General features: G+C 43.0%; 1 protein-coding gene across 1 annotated transcript in view; it reads left to right on the forward strand.

Moving 5' to 3' along the window:
* Nucleotides 1-24,816, forward strand: part of PIK3C2A (phosphatidylinositol-4-phosphate 3-kinase catalytic subunit type 2 alpha) — a 178,718-nt gene that overhangs the window by 72,564 nt on the left and 81,338 nt on the right. Inside the window, exons 9-14 of the mRNA XM_033928461.1 lie at nucleotides 4,845-4,985; nucleotides 8,322-8,367; nucleotides 8,455-8,674; nucleotides 9,149-9,271; nucleotides 15,376-15,543; nucleotides 17,304-17,415. Of these exons, the coding sequence (XP_033784352.1) occupies nucleotides 4,845-4,985; nucleotides 8,322-8,367; nucleotides 8,455-8,674; nucleotides 9,149-9,271; nucleotides 15,376-15,543; nucleotides 17,304-17,415 (810 nt within the window). The remainder of the gene's footprint in view (nucleotides 1-4,844; nucleotides 4,986-8,321; nucleotides 8,368-8,454; nucleotides 8,675-9,148; nucleotides 9,272-15,375; nucleotides 15,544-17,303; nucleotides 17,416-24,816) is intronic.

Consider the following 24,816-nt stretch of genomic DNA (forward strand, 5'->3'; position numbering starts at 1 on the left):
TACGGCCCAATAATGAAAGAGGGAGATTCAGCCAGCGACGCAAGAGCCCCTTAGTCTCCTGCAACAAACGATCAACATTCAAACGGTACAACGCGGAGACATCCATGGACAACAAAATACCAAGGTACCTAAAAGAGTGACCCGCCCAACGCAAAGGAAAATCCGGTCCCCAATCCACCCGCAAAGAGTCCGGGAACGCCAAAGCCTCCGACTTCTGCTGATTCAAACAGAACCCAGAAAAATCCCCATACTCACGAAAACACTCCAAGAGGGTACGGAGGGAGGCCCGAGGATCCGTCAAATAGACCAAAAGGTCATTGGCAAAAGTCGCCAGTTTAAAATGATGAGCCCCCACTACCATTCCCATGATGTCCGGGTTACCCTGAACATCCCGAATAAGAGGATCCAAGGTCAAGATAAATAACAAAGGCGAAAGGGGGCAACCCTGGCGAGTCCCCCTACAAATTGGAAAAGGATCGGAAAGAGTATCATTGGCCCACACACGGGCCACCGGGTCTGCATAAAGAGTCCGCACCGCCTGAATAAACCAAGGGCCTAGACCATACGCACGCAAGACCTCAAACAGAAAGCCCCAATCCACCTGGTCAAAGGCCTTCTCGGCGTCAAAGCTGATTATCAAAGAAGGCACCTGATCCTGTACAGTCCGTTCCAGAGCCATCAAAATACGGCATACATTTTTAGCAATCGCGCGGCCCTTCACAAAGCCAACCTGCTGATCGGAAATAAGACTCGGGAGTACCAAGGCAAGACGGGTAGCCAAAATTTTTGCGAAAAGCTTAGCCTCAAAGTTCAACAAAGATATCGGTCTGTACGACTCGGGTCTATTCAGATCCTTCCCAGGTTTCAACAGAATGATGAGCTGAGCTACATTCAAGTGGCGAGGAAGCACCCCCAACCCAACCGCCTCATTAAACACCAGAACCAACAAAGGCGCCACCTCAGCTCGCAAAATCTTATAAAACTCACTGCGTAGACCATCCGGGCCAGGAGACTTGCCCAATGCGCTAGCCTGGATTGCCCGCTCAATCTCCTCAGCTGTAAACTCAGCCTCCAACTGCGCCTGAGAGGAAGCCGAAAGAGTCGGGAGATCCTGACCAGCTAAATATACCGCCCCATCTAGCGGAGGATCGGAGGGAGCAGAATATAGGTGCTCAAAAAAATCTCGCAAAACCCTATTAATGTCCCTATCAGTATGCACTATCTCCGAGTCCCGCGTCTGAAGAGAAGCAATACGCGTGCTACCCCGCTGCTGTCAAACTAACTTTGCAAGAAGTTTGCTACTCTTATTCGCGAAACGATAAAGATGAAACCTATAATGCTCCATAGACCGACGAGCGTGTTGGTGTAACAGAGAATTAAGGGAACACTGGGCCTCCAACAATCGAGCACGATCCGGGAGTGCCCGGATACTGCCATAACGTCGACGGAGAGAAGAAACCAGTCTCTCCAGCCGAAGCAGCTCTCGCTGGCGCGCTTTACGCTGAAAACTAGCATAAGAAATAATCTCATCCCGCAGGACAGCCTTTGCCGTTTCCCAAGCTAACGAAGGAGTGGCAAAATGAGCCGCATTAGTGTCCTGAAAAGAGCGCCACAGGGCTACCAAATGTTCATGAAATTTGCTGTCACGATAAAGATGGCTAGGAAAGCGCCAACCACGAGGGGTACCTGGCGTCCGAGACAATTGCCAGACCAGCGCCACCCACGCATGATCAGAGACCTCTATAGGTCCCAGCGTAGAATCTACGATCTCCGAAAACAAAGAGCGGGAACAAAGAATATAGTCTATACGAGATAAAGAAGCATGGGCCCGAGAAACGTGAGTAAAATCCTTCTCCAGGGGGTGCAAGACTCTCCAGGTGTCCACCAAGTCAAGGGAGGCACAAAGAATTGCAATTCCAGTGGCAGATTTCCGAGACTCCCTCCCCACCCCAGACGAGCGATCCCAAAGAGGATCCGCCACCTCATTTAAATCACCCCCCACCACCAGGGGAACATCTCCATATACTGACAGAAGATCCGCTAAATGATGAAAAAAATCCCACGCCCGGGCTATTGGGGGCATAAAGATTTAAAAGAATATAAGGTTTAGAGTTCAAACTAACCGAGGCAATCACATACCTACCCTCCGGGTCCTTAAGGACATCCCGCACCACCAAATGAAGATGTTTACCCACCAGAATAGCCACCCCAGCCTTCTTACCCAAAGCAGGGGAGTCCAGGACGTCCCCCACCCACCAGGTTCGCATCTTGGCATGCTCCGCAGCTCCGTTTCCTGCAGAAAGGCCACGTCCGCCCGGTTCCTCCGAAGCTGTCGAAGCACCTTCTGTCGCTTTATTGGGGAATGAATGCCCCCCACATTCCAAGATAATAGCTTAAGGGACATAAAAATGAAACAAAAATAACCAACAAAGAATCAAAAAATTCAAAAGCTGAGGAAGAGGCGTCCCAGCAAGCCCCCCTCCTAAGGCCTTACCCATGTGGAAGCCAGTGCCAGCAGTCACCCTGGATCGAGAAGAACAACTCTCCCCACCCAAACCTCCCCTCCCCCCCAAAACCAACCCTCCCTAACCCCCCCGGAACCAATCCAAACCCCAGAACCCAACCAACCTACTCCTGCCCCACCCTCCCCATCCCTTCCGGTCCCCGAAGGAAACCAATCACTACAGACGCCCCCTCCCCAGAATCCCCCTGAAAACAACAAAAGGGACTAGGCTAGACCCCAAAGAGCAAAACAGACAGAATTAGAACCCATATCATCAACCCAAGACATCATATAATGCCACTATGTCCCAGGATGGGCACCTCTACCCCGAAGAACCCAATCCCAGAACCCACCCACCCCAATACAGCCCTCAATAAATGCAAACCAAGAACCCCAAAACATGAGCTCAACAAGATCCACAACACCCCCACCCCAACACCACTCCCCCCTCCTAGTCCAGCGCAACATACAAACAGCCCACCATACATCCCCAAACACACACCGCACCCCAGTCACCAAGCTCAACAACGCCCGCTCCAGAAGGTGGACCAGGACCGCCGGCCACCAGAAACAGCCCTGGCCGTTCAGGAGTGGAAAGAGACCCTGGGCCCCCTCAATAAACAGGAAAGCCCCACAAAACTGCCCCAGGGCACAGTCACAGCTCAGAGCAAAAGAGCAGATCAACACCACAGTCAAAGACAGAGCCGGACAAGTCCATCCAAGGTCCTAACAGGAATCCAATGAGGAGCCCAGGGTTGCAGCCGAGCCCGAAGAAAGAGTATCTCCGAAGACAGGCATCCATCAGGCTGGACCAGCAGTAGAGGAGATCACACCAGCAGCACTAGTAGAAGGCAGGTCCGCATTCCACGCATCCAACAGGTTCTGCGCCTCCGCTACGGTAGAGCAAAACTGAGTAGCGCCATTGTGATGAACCCGCAACCGCGCGGGGTAGAGGAGGGCGAAGCGAACATGGCGGGCTGCCAAGGTAGAACACACCGGAGCAAATGCTCGCCGTTGCTGAGCCACTTTGGTAGAATAGTCCTGAAAACAGAGCACCCTGCCGTTTTGATAGGTGAGAGAGTGCTCACCCCGAGCCGCCTGAAGAATAGACTGTTTGTGAGCAGAGTTCAAGATCTTTGCTATTACCACCCGCGGCCGGGCCTGATGAGCAGAATGAAGGCCCAGGCGATGCGCCCTCTCAATACGGAGCTGGCCCAAATCAGCAGGGAAGATGACGGAGGCAGCCAGCCAGGTTTCCAGCTCACCCCTCAAGTCCCGCTCTGACACAGCTTCTGGAAAACCAATAAAACGCAAATTGGACCGGCGAGATCTATTTTCCAGGTCCTCAATGCGGTCCTCGAGGGCAGAGACAAGGCGCTGATGTCGAGTCTGGGCGTCTCCACGTGCTGCAGTCGATCCTCCACAGCACTCACCCGCTGCCGAAACGCTACCACCTCCTGGCCCATAGCGTCCAACGAGGCTTGGACCATAGCCAGCTTGTGATCCAGAGGCAGGAGTTTCTGCTCCAAGACGAGCTCCATCGCCGCCGTGACTCCCGCCGTGATTTCGGCGATCCAAGCCGGCCCCCCCCCGTAGCGGCTCCAGGACTCGGCGCCGCTGCCATTTTAAGGTCTCCCTGCTTGCCGCGGTCCTTTTCCTTGCGGGCCGATTTCAGCAACATGGAGGCGACGAAGGGCCCAGTCCAAAGGCTCAAAAGCTGAAAAAAAACCCCCGAGAATAGAGGGGAAACTGCGAAGGGCTGCGGGAGAGACACAGGCTAGCGTCTGTCCCGCTGCATGGCGTCACGTGATCTTTCCATCTTGGATTTTAAACAATTTTTTTCCCTAAAGCCTCTAGCTGCCTCAAAACCCCCCGATTTGGTTCAAAATTGACTGGGATAGATTGCTCAGACTGTTCTACCCCTATATCATTCCAGTTTTTCACTGGATGGTCAGTCGAGGAACGTCTCTGTACTGCATACCGTGGAGTGTGCAGGAGAGGGGCAGGAGCCGTGGGCTTAGCCTCCTCCGAGTCCTCTAGGGCTGGAGAACCACAGAGAACCTGGTTGGCAGGGAAGAAATCCCTCCCGGAACCTGCTCACAATGATGATGCAAAACGAAAGTATGTGGACACTGTGAAGCCCTGGAGAAGCCAGTCTCAGGTCCTTCAGGGGTTCAGGGAGCAGACAGTCCAGGGGTTTTCCCTTTATTTTGTTAATCTCCTGTGGAAAGATTGGTATTTATGTGATTTCTTGGCACTTCACTGTAGCCATACTGTTGTAGAATTATTTTTTTTCCCCTATAAATCAAGCTCCTAAAAAATTAGTTCCCTTTTTTTCTAGAGTCATCGAACAGTAGATCTGATCATTAAGAATGTCAGAAAAATCTGCAGTACTTTGGATAGTGTGGAGACTCCAGCAATTACAGAAGCAGTTAAGAAGCTAAAGCGAGCAGTTAATCTTCCTAGAAGTAAAAGTGCTGAGGTAAGCATGTTTTCCTCTTAACCATTTTATCCCCAGTGTACAATGAATGAAAAAACAAAACTTAAGTGTATTCTATCATGTAAGTCAGTCTGTGCATTCCAGGAAGTTGATTTATTATTGTGACGACAACAAGTCAAAATATCTTAGGTGTTGATATTGCAATCTATCAAGTCAAGTGTCTAATGTTTCCCCTTCAGAGGAACAGAAACTGTTCTGTTACATGTACTCAAAATTGTCAAAGGGTTACCCTCCTCAATCCATATTGCTAAAAGGACATAAAATCAATGATTGGGGCTGAAGAAAATGAAAATTGTGCTGTCAGTGGGTTAGGGCAAGTCAAAGGCTTTGCATGTTGGTGATGTCCTAATATGCTGAAGTATTAAGCTGTTCTATTATAAATGTCTTTATTATGGATGGTATATGCAGAATAAATTTTTTTTAAAAGAAATAAATGAATATCCAGGATCCCTCCTGAAATACTTTCTATTGTTTATTACCTTTAAGACTTTAAGCCTTCTTTCTTTTCTGTGTGTTTCTTTGTTTTTTAGCTTTATTTTTTGAAGAGTCATTTCAACGTCAACTACAGCTGGCAAAGTTGTATTGTTAGTCAAAGGGGTACTTCCGGGGGAATTCTGTGCAACTTTGCGATGCAGAATTTGCACAGAATTCTCCCTCCCTGCAGAATTATAACATTCGTAGTCTTGTTTACCATCCCTTTTCTAATAATTTCAGTATCTTGTTTGCATTTTTGGCTGCCGCCACCAATTGAACAGAAAGTTTCAGTGAATTGTCTACAATGACACCCAGATCTTTTTCTTGTGCGCTGACCTCCAAGGTGAAACCTAGCATCTGATAACTATAATTTGGGATATTCTTCCCAATCTGCATCACTTTGCATTTGTCCATATTAAATTTCATCTGCCATTTGAATGCCCAGTCTTCCAATTTCCTAAGGTCTGCTTACAATTTTTCACAGTCTGCTTGTGTTTTAACAGCTTAGTGTCATCTGCAAATGTAATCATCTCACGCATTGTTCTAGTTTACAGATCATTTATAACTAAGTTAAATAGCACTGGTCCGAGAACAGATCCCTATGGCACTCCACTATTTACCCTCCTCCATTGTGAGAAATGGCCATTTAAACCTACCCTTTGTTTATGTCCGGTAACCAATTCCTATTACACAACTGAACATTGCCTCCAATCCCATGACTCTTTAATTTTCTCAGGAGCCTTTCATGGAGAACTTTGTCAAAAGCTTTCTGAAAATCTAGATACACTACATCAACCGGCTCACCTTTTTCCACATGTATATTCACACCTTCAAAGAAGTCAAGCAAATTGGTGAGGCAAGTTTTTCCTTGGCTGAACCCATAATGACTCTCTCATTAAATTAAATTGTCTACATTTTCCACAATTTTATTTTTTAAAATTATTTCTACTATTTTGCCCGGCACTGAAGTCAGGCTTACTGGTCTGTAATTTCCCAGATCACCTCTGGAAACCTTTTTTTAAAAATCGGGGTAACATTGGCCACCCTCCAGTCTTCAGTTACTATAGATTTTAGCAATAGGTTACAGACAGTATCAGCATAACAGCAATTTCATGTTTGAATTCTTTCAGTACCCTGGGATGTAGACCATCTGGTCCAGGTGATTTATCGCTCTTTAACTTTTCAGTTTGGCTTAGTACGTCTTCCAGATTCACCAAGATTTCTTTCAATTCCTCCACATTATCACCCTTGAAAATCATTTCCGGTTCAGGTAGAGGTTCAGGTAGATCTTGGACATATTCTTCCGTAAAGACCAAAACAAAGAATTCATTCAGCCTCTCAGCTATGGCCTTATCCTCTCTGAGTGCGCCTTTTGCTTCTTGATCATCCAATGGTCCCACAGATTCCCTCTGCTTGTGATGTATTTAAAAAGGCTTGTATGGATGTTGCGGGACTGTGACGGGGCGGTGAATGGGATGGCAGTGACAGGGCGGTGAAGGGGATGGTGGGCCGGGGACAGTGCAGTGACGGGGACAAATTTTTTCCATGTGTCATTCTCTACATAGCTTTCAGGTAGAGAAGTTGCAAACGTCTGCAGTGAGATGCCTTGCAGTTAGAAGTTTAAAGAGAGAGCTTGTGCTTGCTTTTCAGACATAGTTATTAACTCAGGTCTTTGGCTGTGTATTGGCTCTCTTTCCAACCCAACAAGAAGGTTGGAAAGAAATTATATATAAGGAGCCAAAAATGCATGGGATAGCACCAAATTTGGTTTGGAGGGGAGGAAGAAAAGAGAAGACTGAACATAGTCCCAGTTGGACTAGGGATTCTAAGAAATAGTAGCTCAAAGACGGCCAAATGAATTTTTGTAGGAAAGGGTATGTCAGTGCCTGCATAGAAATATTAGGTTCATAGCTTTTGGAAATTGTGCCTTTCAAACCTGCCCCCTCCCAGTCCTCTGGGACACAGATAACGTGTACACCCATAAGCAGTTGAATTGGAAATTATTATATGGGCAACGGAACATGTTCTACATGTTTCCCCATTCCCCTCTGCTGCTGCATTGCTATCCCTGCTGAGCTGATTCTTAGTAATTCATGTAACATAGTAACATAGTAGATGACAGCAGATAAAGACCCAAATGGTCCATCCAGTCTGCCCAACCTGATTCAATTTAAATTTTTTATTTTTTCTTCTTAGCTATTTCTGGGCAAGAATCCAAAGCTCTACCTGGTACTGTGCTTGGGTTCCATCTGCCGAAATCTCTGTTAAGACTTACACCAGCCCATCTACACCTCCCAGCCATTGAAGCCCTCCCCAGCCCATCCTCCACCAAACGGCCATATACAGACACAGACCGTGCAAGTCTGCCCAGTACTGGCCTTAGTTCAATATTTAATCTTATTTTCTGATTCTAGATCCTTGCGTTCATCCCACGCTTCTTTGAACTCAGTCACAGTTTTACTCTCCACCACCTCTCTCGGGAGCGCATTCCAGGCATCCACCACCCTCTCCATGAAGTAGAACCACCTAACATTGCCTTTGAATCTACCACCCCTCAAACTCAAATTATGTCCTCTGGTTTTACCATTTTCCTTTCCTGTTCTAAATTCTGTTATAAAACCTAGTGACTGAACTCTGTAGTTAATTCCTGGAGATTGCTTGCTTTTCCCACTTACTACCTTTATTATTTAAGGTTTATCTCTGTATGGTACACTATTTTATTGTATAACATATTAGGTCATTTTTTTGGGAAGGATAGCCAATCCAAATAAAATGTGCACCTATTCATTTTTTTCATATTAACCTGAACCATTCTGTTAAAAACCAATGTATTGTTTTTCTTAGGTGTCCTCAAAGTCTGTGGATGGAGTGACTAAAACGTCAGTTGATAGTAAGAAAATACTTTGATCAGTAAATCTTTGAGAAGTGTATTGTTTAAAATGATCAGAAAGAGGTAAAAGATATTTATCATAATTAGGTTCACTGCAACTTGAAAGCCCGGTACAAGAGAGCGTCGCCCTGCTGACTGCAGCGATCTATGATCTTATCCGACTGCACTTCCATTCATTTAATAACAGCAGTTCAATATTGGGCACCCCTTCAAGCAACAGGAGCAGTAAAGAAGCCCATACTGCCTCTGAGCATCTCCAGTTTACGTTATTTGCTGCCCATGGAATCCCTACTGGTTGGGTGTCCACGTGAGTAGCTTTTACAATATCTAAAAATACCTACCTTTTTGACAAATTCCTCTGAATGTTCCGCTCTCCTCCCTCCTCCTCCTCTGACCTCGACTCTCCCCCAGACTCTTTACCGCCGTATGTAATACTTCTATTTGTAACACTGCTGTATGTAACTTATAGCAAACATAACTACTCCGAATATATAACCTACCTGCACAAAATTAACTTCTCTGTAAATTTATCGTCTAGAATGTAAATGTAACTTGACTGAAAATGCATTGTCTAAAATGTTAATGTAACATTAACGAAATTGTAACTTCGCTGTAAATGTACAGTCTCTTCATCTGTTCACCGCATAGAACTTCCATGGTAATGCGGTATACAAGAATAAAGTTATTATTATTATTATTACTTGAACACAGGTCAGTTAGTTCTACAAAAATGCTTGAGTCCAAAATGGAAATAATTTTTCTGTTTGTTTATTTTTACCAGTTTTGAAAAATACTACTTCATTTGTTCACTGATGCATAATGGAAGAGATCTGTTTAAACCAGTTCAGTCCAAGAAGGTTGGGACCTATAAGAGTTTTTTTTTTCTTATTAAATGGGATGAACTGTAAGTTTATTTTCATATTGCTTCATTGAATAGTCAAATGTTTTAAAAATATAACTGTGATATTCTCCTGTATATTAGTTGTCTTAGGTTTTAATTTTGGTGCCTTCTACCCCCAACATCTCTACTTCCTGATCCATCATGGGAAAGATCTACAACTGGGAATCTCCCATCTCCTTCCTCCCTCATGAATATAGTTGTAAGCATTATGTAGCATTTTGGTGGTAGATTCCCAGTATGTAATTTGAAATTTTTTACCCATGATCATATAGTATAATAACATAGTAGATGATGCCAGATAAAGACCCGAATGGTCCATCCAGTCTGCCCAACCTGATTCAATTTAAATTTTTTAAATTTTTTCTTCTTAGCTATTTCTGGGCAAGAATCCAAAGCTCTACCTGGTACTGTGCTTGGGTTCCATCTGCCGAAATCTCCTTCAAAACCTACTCCAGTCCATCTACACCCTCCCAGCCATTGAAGCCCTCCTCAGCCCATCCTCCCCCAAACAGCCATATACAGACACAGGCCTTAGTTCAATATTTACTATTATTTTCTGATCCTAGATCCTCTGTGTTCATCCCATGCTTCTTTGAGCTTAGTCACCGTTTTCCTCTCCACCACCTCTCTCGGGAGTGCATTCCAGGCGTCCACCACCTTCTCTGTAAAGTAGAATTTCCTAACATTGCTCTTTAGTCTACCACCACTCAACCTCAAATTATGTCCTCAGGTTTTACCATTTTCCTTTCTCTGAAAAATATTTTGTTCTACATTAATACCCTTCAAATATTTGAACGTCTGAATCATATCTCCCTTTAACTTCATTAGAATGATTAAAATATTTGGCACTGCTCTGTGTAAGGGCCTCCAGCTCAATCCTAGAGTCTAGTCTTACATTTTGTGGGTTGGTTGATGCTGGGGGACCCCCCGCTCCAAAAAGCATTTACAGCACCTGGAGAGGGTAGTAGTATGATTGGTTATTGGAAATTGTAGTCATTACTTAAGGGGGACAGCTAATGGCCAGATTCAGGTCCCTGAATTATGGAGTTCCAGAAGGAGTCCTTGTGCATAGCTTCTGGCTCTGGACCACCACTATAGTGAGTAGAGTAAACTAAGTAAACTAAACTAAACCTTAAGTTTGTATACTGCATCATCTCCACAGAAGTAGAGCTCGACACGGTTTACAGGAATTACTAAAGAAAGGAACTCCAATGGGAAGAAGGGCTTGGTAAAAAGGAAAGAAAGAAGGGACTAAGTAGAGTGGAGAGGGAGGGAGTGGTTACATTTTAGAGAAAAGCCAAGTTTTCAAATGTTTTCTGAAGCGTTGGAGGGAGGTCGAACTCCGAAGAGGGGCAGATAAGCTGTTCCACAGCTCGGTGATCTTGAAGAGGAGGGATGTTCCAAGTTTTCCTGTATGGGATATGCCTTTTAAAGAGGGGAAGGATAGTATGAATTTTTTAGTGGATCTGGTGGAGTTAGGATTTGAGTACATTATTGTGGAGGAGAATTTAAAAAATAACAAAACAAAGATCCATGGGTAGTTGAAATTGAAGGTTCTTGGTGCCAAATCTCAGCATTGGTTTTGATTTGAGTTGTGTGCAAAAGTTTGTCACACCTGATTTAAATAAATCCCCAAGTAAACAGAAAGTGACACATCCTCTACCAAATTAAACATGGCATTTTTTTCTTTACATTTTATTGTATAATTATTGTTTATTTGCATTTTTTGCACAGATGCTGAATAAGAAAACTGAATTTAGCAAGTGAAACATTTGAACATTCAGAAGAAATAATGACTTTCAAATGTTTCCTGTAGCCAGCCAAGATTCTTTCTGATCTTGCCTTTTGAAGTTTTGGGGTTTTTTTTTTTTTTTTGCACATTTCCTTGCAAAGCTTTTTTTAATTTGGGTATATTTTTTAGGTCTCCTTGCATGCGCTGCATGTTTGAGGTGTCCTTCAGATTTTCAGCAATATTCAGCCTTCATCTTTCTTTCATGACTGATTTTAAAGTTGGGGTTTTTTTAAATCATCTTACTAAAATATCCAGCTTCTCAGCTTTAATTTCTTCACCAACCATGAGATGTTTAGTTTGTAAGCTTAAACCTTAGTTTGTAAGCTTAAACCTTGGTTTACGAGCATAATTCGTTCCAAAAACATGCTTGTAATCCAAAACACTTGTATATCAAAGCAAATTTCCCCATAAGAAATAATGAAAACTCAGACAATTCGTTCCACAACCCAAAAACTTTAATGCAAAATGCTGTATGTACTTGTATTGCAAGACCTTGCTCGTTTAGAACAGTCACTACACTCCCACAGCGTCAGAGAGAGAAGAACCATCGACTCAGTTGTGATGATGTGACGCGTGTATATTATATGTACTCGTATTGCAAGACTTTGCTTGTTTAGAACAGTCACTACACTCTTGCAGTGTCGGAGAGAGAATAACCATCATCTTAGTTCTGATGTTGTGATGTGTGTGTACTGTATGTACTTGTATTGCAAGACATTGTTTGTATATCAAGTTAGAATTTAGTAAAATGTTTTGCTTGTCTTGCAAAACACTTGCATACCAAGTTACTTACAATCCAAGGTTTTACTGTACAGTATGCCTTGTGCTTTCTTCAAATGTTTCAGCCTTTTTTCTCCAAATGTATCTTGTGTGGTAATAACCAAACATTTTTCATTTGTTTTATCATTCCAAAGTACTTTGTTGAAATTTTAGGCTTCTGAAGCTTCCCCCTCCCCCCACTCAACCCCAGTTAGTTAGGTGTGCCTTTAGGAAGAAGATTGAAGAGTACTGGCTTAGCATGAGAGTAACTTCAGCTAGGCCATTTTTAGAGAGCCTTTGACTTTTACCACTCCTTTATGCAACAGATTGCTCAGTAGACTAGACCAATGGTCTGCAACTTTTTACACAGCCAATTTATCCAAAATGATTGACCCAAGACGTACAAAGAGCCGCAAGGTGTAGCTTCTCTTCCCTCCAATCCCTTGCAGATCTCTGCACATTTCAACACCTCCTCCCCTGCCCTTCTCGCCATCCCATAGCCAAGGAGGTTCTCTCCCCCTCTCCAGGCCCTGACCCTTTAATATCCCTCCCAACCTCACGATACCCCCTCCCCCCATGCCCCTGGCCAGGGACAGCAGGCAGATATTCTCACATGCAGGTGATGCCATCCACAGAACCCGGCAAGGATTGACCAAAGTGAACTGTCACTGCTGCCAGAAGGATGCTGGGCTGTATAAGGAGAGGCGTAACCAGTAGAAGAAAGAAGGTGTTGATGCCCCTGTACAGGTCGTTGGTGAGGCCGTATCTGGCGAAGGACATAAGAAGACTTGAAGCGGTCTAGAGGAGGGCGACGAAAATGATAGGCTTGCTCCAAAAGACCTATGAGGAGAGACTGGAAGCCGAGAGGAAAGGAGGGACAGGGGAGAGATGATTCAGACATTTAAGTACTTGAAAGGTATTAACATAGAACAGAATATTTTCAAGAGAAAGGAAAATGGTAAAACCAGAGGGCATAATGTAAGGAAATTCTTCTTTACGGAAAAGGTGGTGGATGCCTGGAATGCGCTCCCGAGAGAGGTGGTGGAGAGGAAAACAGTGACGGAATTTAAAAAAGCTTGAGATGAACACAGAGGATCTAGAATCAGAAGATAATAGTAAATATTGAAACACTAAGGCCAGCATTGGGCAGACTTGCACGGTCTGCTTCTGTATATGGCCATTTGGTTGAGGGGCTGGGAGGATGTAGATGAGCTGGAGTGAGCTTTGACGGAGACTTCAATAGTTGGAACCTAAGCACAGTACCGGGCATAGCTTTGGATTCTTGCCCAGAAATAGCTAAGAAGAAGAAAAAAAAAATTAAATTGAATCAAGTTGGGCAGACTCGATGGACCATTCGGGTCTTTATCTGCTATCATCTACTATGTAAGACTTCCCGTATGGCGCATGTGCGCTTGCCTTCCCATCAGCTGCTAGCTTGCGGGACCATCATTTCAGTAACAAAGCTAAGAAGCCAAGAAGGGAAGTTGGGCTGGTTGTGAGAATATCTGCCTGTTATACCTGGATAAACACCTGTTACAGGTAAGAAACTGCTTTATCTCAGGACAAGCAAGCAGCATGTTCTCACATATGGGTACTCTCCAGCTAACAAAGAGGGTTTGAGGGCAATTGGCTTCTAGTTGGAGATTAAATTTTGGAAAACTTTGTAATCGAACTGACTATCCTTTCTGAAAAGATTTTCCAAACAGTAATGGGTTATGAATGTATGAACTAAGGACCAAGCTACTTTACAGATGTCCTCAATAGATAGCATAGATGGGCTATTGAAGTCACCATTGTTCCCACCTTATGTGCAATAACACGACCCGCTAGCGTCAGACCAGTCTGAACATAGCAGAACGAGATACAGTCTGCAATCTATGTGGAGATTGTTCTCTTGGTTACAGCTTGTTTTTGTTTGGGTCAAAGTAGCTGAGGTAGAGCTGGATGTTGAAGTTGACAGCCCTGGTATGGAGCAGCGAAGAGGAACCTCAGTGTCTGAGTTGGCCATCCTTGACGCCGTTTCTAAACCTTCCCCAAAATCAAAAAAATATTGAGAGATCAACAACACTGAGAGAAAAACCACCAACACGAGGGTCTTCAGAGTGGAGTGCTAGTAGGCAAAGGCCGAACAGGGAACAGCACTCTGTTTAGTAATACTGGCAAATAAAATAAACTTAAGTATTAAAAATAATGCAGGAAGGCACAAAACATATGCAATTTTTATACGTTTGTCTTTTGTGGCATTCTGAGTCTGGGAAAACAAAAATACTTTTTTATCAAAGGATCATTTCAGCCAGTGCACGGTATTAAATTGTGGTTTATTGAATTTCATATGGAAAATACAATGACAATCGTGCAGTGCCGACGGTGAAAAAACTACCCTGTGTCAAAATATAAATTTTGTGAAACTATTTATTTCTTATTGTTGGTCACTTTTATTTGATATACTGCCCATCAATATAATTGAAAATTTAGAGAAGGAAATGAAGGAAAATAAGGGGCTAAAGAAACACGAAAAATGCAAAAGGTAGCCTAGGTTACACCATAATAGTAAATGATAAATTGAAATTAATAGAAGATTATTAACTAAAGGAGGGATAGGGTATATAAAATGAATTAACTGATCAGGGAGACCAATTAGTCCGGAGTGAAGACCTTAATTTTTTTTTAAAAAAAAGGTCTTCAGGGCTTGCTTGAATGTTTTGAAAGCAGTCTCTAACCACATGCCAAGAGGAAGGTGATTCCACAAAGTAGAGACGAGGATCTTAACGAATGTAAACTTAATGTAAAGCTAGAAGATCATTTCTTCCTAGAGTAATGTCTATTAGCTGCTACTCCAATAGCACAGGAAACCCTTAGCACCCTTCTTTTTCCTTCTAGGAATAGTGTACTGCATTATCTCTAGCAATATATTTGTATATGTCCTTTTATAATATGGTGGTGAAGTACTAGGTAGGAAGATATCGTTCCAAGATTAATATAGCACAATGGCCCTGATTCTGTATAGGACGCCCAGGAGAGATGTACTATACAGAATCAGGCCTACACTAACCCCGATTCTGTAACCGGCGTCCATGTTACAGACGCCGGTTAGAGAATTGCAACGATAAGTATAGCGGCCGCGTCTACTTACAATGTAGGCCAGCATTTTGCTGACCTACATTTTAAGCGTCTCTTCCTCTACTAGGAAGATGCGTAGGGCCGCCTAGGTTCGCCTTAGGTGAGCTTAGGCATCTTGCGGGCCTCCCTAGGCTCCCGGAGGCGCCTTCAATATAGGCGGCCTGCCTGGGGAGCATTTTTTTTTTTAAACGTGCATCCCGATTGGTTGCTTAGACAGCTGTAGGACGCCTACAGCTGCCTAAAATCAGGATGGCACTTTGCAGAATCAGGGGCAATATGTTTTCAGGCAGTATATACAAGGATGGAGGTAGGGGAAGAGTGGTGGATATAAAAATTAAAAATATCATGATGTAATATGAACATATATTTTTTTATATGTGAAATTTACCTGTATAAATGTTGTAAATTTTTTTTTTCTATATATATATATTTACAGGATCATTTTCCCTATACAAATTTCACAGTTACCACTAGAATCAATCTTGCACCTTTCTCTTTATGGAATATTAAATCAAAGTAGTGGAAGCTCCCCAGACACCAATAAACAAAGAAAGGGACCAGAGTTGCTGGGTCAAGTCTCCTTGCCTCTCTTTGATTTTAAACGGTAAGGAATATGTTCAGTATTTAGCAAATGGGTTCTGTAAAATGGTCAACACTATCCTTGCATCTTTGCTTTGCACTTAAAGCTACTTTGTAAGATCAAGAAAGCAAAAAGGGTAGAATCTTGTTTGTCTAACTTGCAAAGAAAATAGATTAGTGTTGTGTGCTAATATCAAATTTTGGTTTATAGAAGAAATGTGTTCAAAAATCAGTTTTTACCAAGGGTAATGGAGATTAGTTATTCCCCCAATTGTAACTTGTTTTCTCCCTTTCTTTCCTCCCTTCTCCTTAACGTTGGAGAAACTAGACCTAGCTCCATGCATATGATTTGAATGTGTGTCCCTGCCCTTCTAAAACTTGAAGTGGATGGAACCCAGATCTACCAAACTTTGTATGGAAGGAAGGGAAAAATAGCAGTAAAAGTGCCCAGGGCCTCCAAGGTTGGGATAAGAAAGTGGTTCTTTAATGAAAGACCTGACACGGACCATGTTTCAACATAAATGCTTGCATCAGGGGTCAGGTATTAAAATCCATTGTGCCAATAAAGCGCTGTCCAATGTACTGAATGATGATGAATCAACAGTTTGCGTCACTAATTCTATTTCTCAAACGCCACCGCAACAAACTCCATCAGGGCACACCAAAAGAAGGGAAGGGAAAAACATCATACTTTTTAAAGCCAATAAGTAATTTGGGGGAGCGGAGGTAAAGGAGGATTCAAAGTTGGCACCTTTTACAAGAGAAGTGTAAGGGGTAGAAATAGTTATCCAGAATGTCACACTTTCTCCTTATTTTGTATTGCACATGAAGGAGGTATTTGATCCTTTTGGAAAGATTTCTTTGAAAACAAGTTTTCAGCATGGCCTTAAACTCACTATTAGTTGGCTCTACCATGAGATGATTCAAGAATAGAGGCTAAGCGGGGAAAAAAAACAGAGAAAGGTGTCATAGGAAAACAATTTTGTGATTAAAGTAAGGTGTGACATTCTTGGCATAACAGTGATTGATTCGTGATTGGCACCGCTTTTGGAGGTGGCGGCTGATCATGGCGCTGTTTTTCAGAATCTGGTCTTGTGTATACAAAAGCAAATTTAGATGTTTATTTTGGGATTTCATTGAGATTTTGTAAGGATAGACTTTTTCTTATGATGGTTTTCATCTTGTGGCTGTCAGATTTTTAGAGTTCTTGGTTTTTAAATCATTGTTTGGCATTTAAATTTACAAAAATAGTCCTCTATTTGTAAATAGTTAGCAGAATTTCTCCTTTTTGTTAAGGAATTAAATGATAAAAAATATTGTGAAATTCAACAGAACATTAAACCTCTCTCCCCTTCCTCCTTCATGTTAGTATCCAGTTGAAGAGCCAGTATTAGAATATAGTAAATTCCAACAATATTTTAATAGAAGAAAACACTTAATTTATGCAAAATTTGAACATGGTACTAATGTAAAACTCCAGCCTGGTTGCAGCACCAGGAATAGAAAATATTTAGCTAAGCATTAGTGAATACAGATAATAGCCACAGAAGTTGTCAACAAAGTCTACTAAATGGCACTAAGATTAGAGCATGGAAAGGTTGGGTCCATAATGTGAGGAGTTTGTCAGAAACTGTGACAGTGTGCACAAAAGTAGCCTTAAGAGTTTTGAGAGAGACCTAAAACACGTGTGACAAGCTGGGTTCAATCTGCTGTGCTTCTTATCAAATGCATGAGAAAAATATCATGGCTGCTGAAATACTCCTTGCTTCATTCTATTTGTTTTAGATTGTTAACTTGTGGAACACAGCTTTTAAGCCTCTGGACTTCTTTCCCTACAAGTTCTGCCTCAGGAACCGTCAATAGGCGAGGGAATCAGATGGAAAGAATAGTGTTACAGGTAGCAGAATTTGATCCTTTATATATTTGTGTATATGTACGCATTTTTCATGCTATAAATGAGAATTTAGTCATGTTTTCCATTGGGATTTATTAATATATTTTTAGTTGGCACAGGCAGTCTGTGTTAGCGTGGGGGGGGCGACGTTAGGGTGGGGGGGCATCCTCCAGCAGGAGGGGTTGGGTACCCTCCTGCCGGCGATTGGGGGGGGGGGAGACAGGCGGCTGCAGCCGCTATACCTATCATGGTAGGGAGATCCCTTGCTGCGATAAGTGTAGCGGCTGCGTCTACTCTAAACCGATTCTGTAACCGGCATCTGTAACATGGACGCCGGTTACAGAATCGGGGTTAGTGTAGGCTTGATTCTGTGTAGGACGCCCCTCCCGGGCGTCCTATACAGAATCCGGGCCTAAGACCCTGATTCTATAAATACTATAAATCTTCAATTATGACTCCAGTTTCATTTCAAAATATATTTTATAGCATTCTTCTCTTATTATATAGTTTTGAAAGAAATCTTTAAAAAGTTTTCAGATCGTTCCATAGACTTAATAATTAAATTCTTAACATACTGCACAATACAAACAAGGGAGAGAAACATGAGAAACATGATTGAAAAGGGATCAACTACAAGGATGGAGCATGTAGTGATTAATTTATCTGCTAAATCGTTCACTGCTATACACAAGCAGATTCTTCAGAGAGGCTTATCTTTTGTCCCTTCTGCTCAAATTGACTTGTTTGAAGTTCATGAACATCTTAAGAGATTGCTTCATCTGTTGCAGTCGGGAGTGTAACTTGAACAGCGCTGGAGCTCTTAACGGACAGCTAAGTGACGTCTCACACGTTGGGAAAGTTTATTGTGGATTTTCAAATTTACTTGGTAATCATTGATGAAATTTTGAAAAAAATTTTGCCTTTAAAAATAATTTAAAAGATTGGAAGAGGGGGAGAAACAAATGATTAAAGAAGATTAGGATCAATGAAGTGGGTACTGGAATAGCTGAGCGCTTTAAGAGGCCTCATGATCCTTTTCCAATCATGTTTCTGATGTTTCTATCCCTAAGAACATAAGAATTGCCGCTGCTGGGTCAGACCAGTAGTCCTTCATGTCCAGCAGTCCGCTCACGCAGTGGCCCTCTGGTCAAAGACCAGCGCCCGAATTGAGACTGGCCCTACCTGCGTATGTTCCGGTTCAGCAGGAACTTGTCTAACTTTGTCTTGAATCCCTGGAGGGTGTTTTCCCCTATGACAGACTCTGGCAGAGCGTTCCAGTTTTCCATCACTCTCTGGGTGAAGATGAACTTACATTTGTACGGAATCTATCCCCTTTCAACTTTAGAGAGTGCCCTCTCGTTCTTCCTACCTTGGAGAGGGTGAACAACCTGTCCTTGTCTACTAAGTCTATCCCCTTCAGTACCTTGAATGTTTCGATCATGTCCCCTCTCAATCTCCTCTGTTCGAGGGAGAAGAGGCCCAGTTTCTCCAATCTCTCACTGTACGGCAACTCCTCCAGGCTCTTAACCATCTTAGTCGCTCTTCTATGGACCCTTTCAAGTAGTACCGTGTCCTTCTTCATGTAAGGCAACTAGTGCTGGACGCAGTACATGTGTTTAAGTCCTTACCCTACCAGACCGTAAACCACCCATATCTGTTTGTCATTCCCTCTATAGTCCCCTACCCTATCCACCTCATCAGTCCCCCTTGTAATTCCCCGAGCAGCTTGTACAAATTCACCCTGGTTGTCCTGTGTTGTTCTTTTATATATACATTCATACAATTAGAAATAAAGACTAGGTACAAAGTAAACTAGAATAATAATCAACATTCTCATATTTCAAAATAACAGACCTACAAGCCCACGTCAAGGGAGAGATAGCAAACTTTCTTATTTCTGTGTTTTTTCTACAATTAAGACAAAATTGTTTAGCACGTTTTTTAGCACCAGCTGCGGCAGTAACAGTTCCAATGCTCATAGGAATTCTATGTGAGGAGACATGAGCAAAAGGGCCGCGTCCTGCCACGGCCACCCCTGCTCGACCACAAGATACCTTGGTAGGCTGGGGGAGGGGTGTTACCTAATTATGGCAGAGAGGACAGGGTGGGGGTACTGCAGGGTTCAGCTGCTGTGAGAGGGCCATGCTTCTGCCCCCAGATCTCCCTGCTGGATCTAGTATCCAGGTAGGCCCGGGGGGGGAGGGGAAATTATGGGCTGAGACAAAAAAAAGGTCAGGGCCTGGAAAGGGGAGGGAGGAAGGGATGAGATGGGCAGAGACCTGCAAGGGGTTGGAGGGGAGAAGAGAGGAGACAAGCTAGATCTTTGGAAGAGAAAAGAGTGAGAAACCTAGAATATCTCAAACCGCTTTCTCTACCCATTGCTGCTCTTTGTAAATCTTGGGAGAATTGTTGGACATGATGATAGAGAGGAGGAAGGGATAAATATTGGATGTTGTGGTGGAGAGAGAAGGGTAGGACAGATGGAAAGGGATGCAATGAGGAATGTTGAACCTGATAAAGGGAATGAAGGACAAAACATGGCATGGCACTGGAGAGGTGTGATAAGGAGAAATGTTGGGCATGGGATTGGTGACGAGGGGCAAAAATACTGACCAAGGGCCAGGGGATGAAAGAGGAAGAAATTTTGAATGTGGCTGGATCTCTCCCTCTCTCCTTTCTCCCTCCCGTTCCAGCAAGGGAGGAAATGAGAGGGAAATGTGTTGCACATAGGGGTGGAGGAGAGAGGAAGAATTGCTGTGCAGGAGTGGAGAGGGGAAAAAGATGGAGATTGATCCAGGATAAAGAGAGGGAGGATGCTGTACAATGGGAGGGAGGGAAGAAAGAAATGCTGGACCATTGTAGGAGGAACTGATAGAGAGAAACCACTTTTAGAATTTGCAGAAGAAAGGAAAGCAGAAAAAAGAGAAACTGGAAACAACTTGATGGAAAAATAAATCTCCAGACAACAAATGAAAAAAAAAAAAGGAATTTATTGAATGAAATATGCTAGCTTTGGGAAATGTATATAGCAGATGTCTTTGTATTTTACCTATGTTTTATAACTACGTGTTTTATTTTGTACATCGCCTTGAATTTTGATATGGCGATTAATCAAACTATTTAATAAACTTGGTAAACAGAAAAGGGGCATGCATGTCTGGTTTTATTTCTCCAGTGTTGAAGTACTTGCTGACCTTTGCTATGGCTGGTGGGGATCCCCAAGCATCCTCAGCAGAGGACCTCCTCCATAGGCAGCCATAATTTCCCTCCATCAAGTGTAACAGTTGCTGGCAGTATCCCTGAGCCACTGGGATACCAGAATGTGTGACTCAGGGATGCTGCTGCTGCTTGCCAACCTTGGCAAAAGGGACCTGACCACCTTCAGAGAAGTCCTCAGCTGACGTAGCTTGAGGGTACTCATCAGCTGGAGTATTTACATTTACATTAGAGACTCTAGCAGAGACCCATTTACAATTAATATTTCCAAATTAATAAAGTGTCTTTCCTTACTTGTAAATTTAACAGAGCCTTTAATTCAGTAGCACATCCAAATGAAACAACCACTTCTGACACCTACGGGGATGGGTGAAGACAGGTTTTATTTCTGTTTCTGCGCAACTCTCTAGGAGAAAAAATCCAGAATAGATTCCTTTTGCTGATGGTTCGCGGCCATAGGGAAATAACCCACATGTCTAGAATGACACACCTATTGCACTGGAAATAGGATTTTAGAGGTGGGAGACTCTTAGGACAACCCCAGAAACCCTTGAAAATAAGAAATCCAATGCAGAGCAGATGAAAAGACAAATTCTCAACTTACTTGCAGAAGACAGGAGAGGACACTGCCCAGGGAGACAAGAAGACAGAGCTGAGAAAAATGATTGACATCTCTGCAATCCAGCTTGCAAGCTATGGTATATAAACCACCCTTAAGGAATCGTATGCCGTTTGCACAGGAGTTCCTTCATTACTTTAGCTTCTAACCATCCTAAGCAATTTTATTCCACTGCTTTCCCAGCTGCAGACTAAGAAGCTGTGTATAGACCCCTCACACTATGTCAATTAACACACGTGCTAACATGGTTCTTTAATAGTAAGATTGGCTTTATAGAAAATCCATCCTTAGCTCAGAGTCTACCCTAATAAACTCTCCTTTTGCTTTCACGACAGTCAACAGACCGAGGAGAAAGAAGAGAAGTGGCGGAATCTCACCAGATAAGTTTCCAGGCTCTATCCCAGTAGAGAAGTATGAAACATAGTAACATAGTAGATGACAGCAGATAAAGACCCGAAACATAGAAATAGACGGCAGATAAGGGCCACGGCCCATCTAGTCTGCCCACCCCAATGACCCTCCCTACCTATCTCTGTAAATAGATTCCACATGTCTATCCCATTTGGCCTTAAAATCAGGCACGCTGCTGGCCTCAATGACCTGAAGTGGAAGACTATTCCAGCGATCAACCACCCTTTCAGTGAAGAAGAACTTCCTAGTGTCACCGTGCAGTTTCTCACCCCTGATTTTCCACGGATGCCCCCTTGTTGCCGTGGGACCCTTGAAAAAGAAGATATCCTCTTCCACCTCGATGCGGCCCGTGAGATACTTGAATGTCTCGATCATGTCTCCCCTCTCTCTGCGTTCCTCGAGTGAGTAGAGCTGTAACTATCCTAGCCGCTCCTCGTATGGGAGATCCTTGAGTCCCGAGACCATCCGGGTGTCCATTCTCTGGACCGATTCTAGTCTCAGCACATCCTTATGGTAATGCGGCCTCCAGAACTGCACACAGTACTCCAGGTGTGGTCTCACCATGGATCTATACAATGGCATAATGACTTCAGGTTTACTTTTGACAAAACTCCTGCGAATGCAACCTATGATTTGCCTTGCTTTGGAGGAAGCTTGCTCCACTTGATTTGCAGTCTTCATGTCCTCACTGACGATCACCCCTAAGTCTCGTTCCGCTTCAGTTCTTGTTAGGATCTTGCCATTAAGGGTGTAAGTCTTGCAACCTGATTTTTTCTTCTTAGCTATTTCTGGGCAAGAATCCAAAGCTCTACCCGGTACTGTTCTTGGGTTCCAACTGCCGAAATCTCCGTCAAAACCTACTCCAGCCCATCTACACCCTCCCAGCCATTGAAGCCCTCTCCAGCCCATCCTCCCCCAAATGGCCATATACAGACACAGACCGTGCAAGTCTGCCCAGTACTGGCCTTAATTCAATATTTAATATTATTTTCTGTTTCTAGATCCTCTGTGTTCATCCCACGCTTCTTTGAACTCAGTCACAGTTTTACTCTCCACCACCTCTCTCGTGAGCGCATTCCAGGCATCCACCACCCTCTCTCCGTAAAACGGGAGCCTTCCCCTTCACCAGGCCCGGCGCGATAGGGAAAACAAAAGGCCGCACACAAGTTACCACGCTGTTGATTAAGAATTTAATTATTGGGTCTATGGAGTGATCCCAAAATTTTTTTTAAGAATTTCTTTCAAAAACATATATAATATAAATATGATAAAGTACCTGATTGTAAACCACTTAAAAATAAATAAATAAGAGAAGGTGCTATAAAATATAGTTTGAATTTAATTGAAATTTGGGGCTCCATTTATCAAGCTGCGCTAGCGGTTATAACGCACGCAATAGCGCACGCTAAACCGCTGGACGCGCTAGATGCTACTGCCTCCTCTTGAGCAGGCAGTAGTTTTTAGCCAGCGCAGGGGTTAGCGCGTGATGAAAAGTCGCGCACGTTAACCCCGCTAGTGCGGCTTGATAAAAGAAGCCCTTGGAGTGGCCCAAGGGTCATAATTGAAGATTTATAGTGTTTTTGTACTACCCTGTTTTCTATGATGATCTGCACTTTATTAGCGAATTTTGTATATGTTTAAATCTCCTAATTATGTTGATGTATCCTGGTTCTATAAATGGCATCTAACTTTGGTACCCAGGTGTTGTACTGTAGAATTGTCCCCTTACTATGCAGCATATAAGGTAGCGATATCTGTCAATTTAAGTTACTGGAATACTAGAAGTTTAGCAGTAACCAAAGCTGTTAACTAAGGGACTGAACAGAGCTGGGCTATTTGCTCCAAATTTTCTTACTTTCATACTTTGTAAAATGTTTTCACTACAAAACGGTATATAGTTTGCTACGGTGAAATGATAGTTGACGGAGCTTTTGAAAAAATCTCTACCCCATCAAACAGTTTTCTGCTTCATTTGAAGGTTGACTTTCCATCCCCTGCCACAGATATTGTGTATACTGCTCCACCGTCTGCTAACAACCCTGCACAACATAGTCTGGAGACACTGGGAAAACACAAAAAAAACACGACTATTTTCAATTCTTGCCAAAGATTCCATTTGTGGGTATGTTGTATATTACAGTTCAGTATATGTGTTTCTGTGTTGTCTTTTTACACATTTGGGGGAAAAAAATCACAAGAGGGCTATGGCCCAGATTACTTCAGGGAGTTAATACCTGTTTTATTTTTCTAAGTTGTGAGTTCAGATAAGATCAGTATTTGGTAATGTAGACATTGGAACTGGTTATTTAAACTGGCACCCTTCGTGTGCTCCTTTTTGAAACTTCACCAAGTCAGAAAGAGTTCAGATTTGTACTATGCCCATCAAAGAGAGCAGTATTTAATGAAACACGAGGCCAACCACCATCTATGACCTTCATTCATGGGAGAATACCCGAGGCAGATCACATCAGTTTCTGTTGAGAACCAAATTATCATGGATATTCATCAGTACACATGATTCATAAGACAAATCTTGAAATATCATCTATATGCACAGGTTACCATCTTACAAATCTGTTATCAAAATCTTTGACTTGTTCTTTGAATTTGAGATTTGCTCCTGCCTTACGTCGTTTTGCCTTATGACTGACAGTCATTCAGAGATAGATAGATATAGTATGCCCATATTCTTCTCTGGCAAATTTTCAAAACCAAAAATATGTGCATGCATCTCTTTTGAAAGTCACCGCAGGGAATTGATGCACTTATTATTTATATCTGTTCTGGATGATTTTATGCACATTTGCATGTATTTTGAAGAGTACATGCAGAAATGAAATCACCTATCCAGGAATACCTCCTCTGATCCTGGATAAGGCTACTTGTGAGGCTGTATGCCCAATTTTTTATAATTGTCTATTACAGCGTGCAGAGCACTGTTTTACATGCAGAAATGACGTTTAGAATGGTCCTCTTCCATCATTCGTGACAAGTGATGAGCAACAACCAGCTTAGACAGAATAAAGTACTCTAATAACAGCTTTAAAAATAATAAAAAGTTCAGTTTAGTAGTGGATGTCGAGGCCTTTGGAAAGCTGTGAAAGAGGTGCTGGGTTTTGCATGCTTAAAGACTGAACAATTGCTCTCCCCAATTCGGC

The sequence above is a fragment of the Geotrypetes seraphini genome, chromosome 19 (genome assembly GCF_902459505.1).
Source record: "Geotrypetes seraphini chromosome 19, aGeoSer1.1, whole genome shotgun sequence".
Taxonomy (NCBI): Eukaryota; Metazoa; Chordata; class Amphibia; order Gymnophiona; family Dermophiidae; genus Geotrypetes; species Geotrypetes seraphini.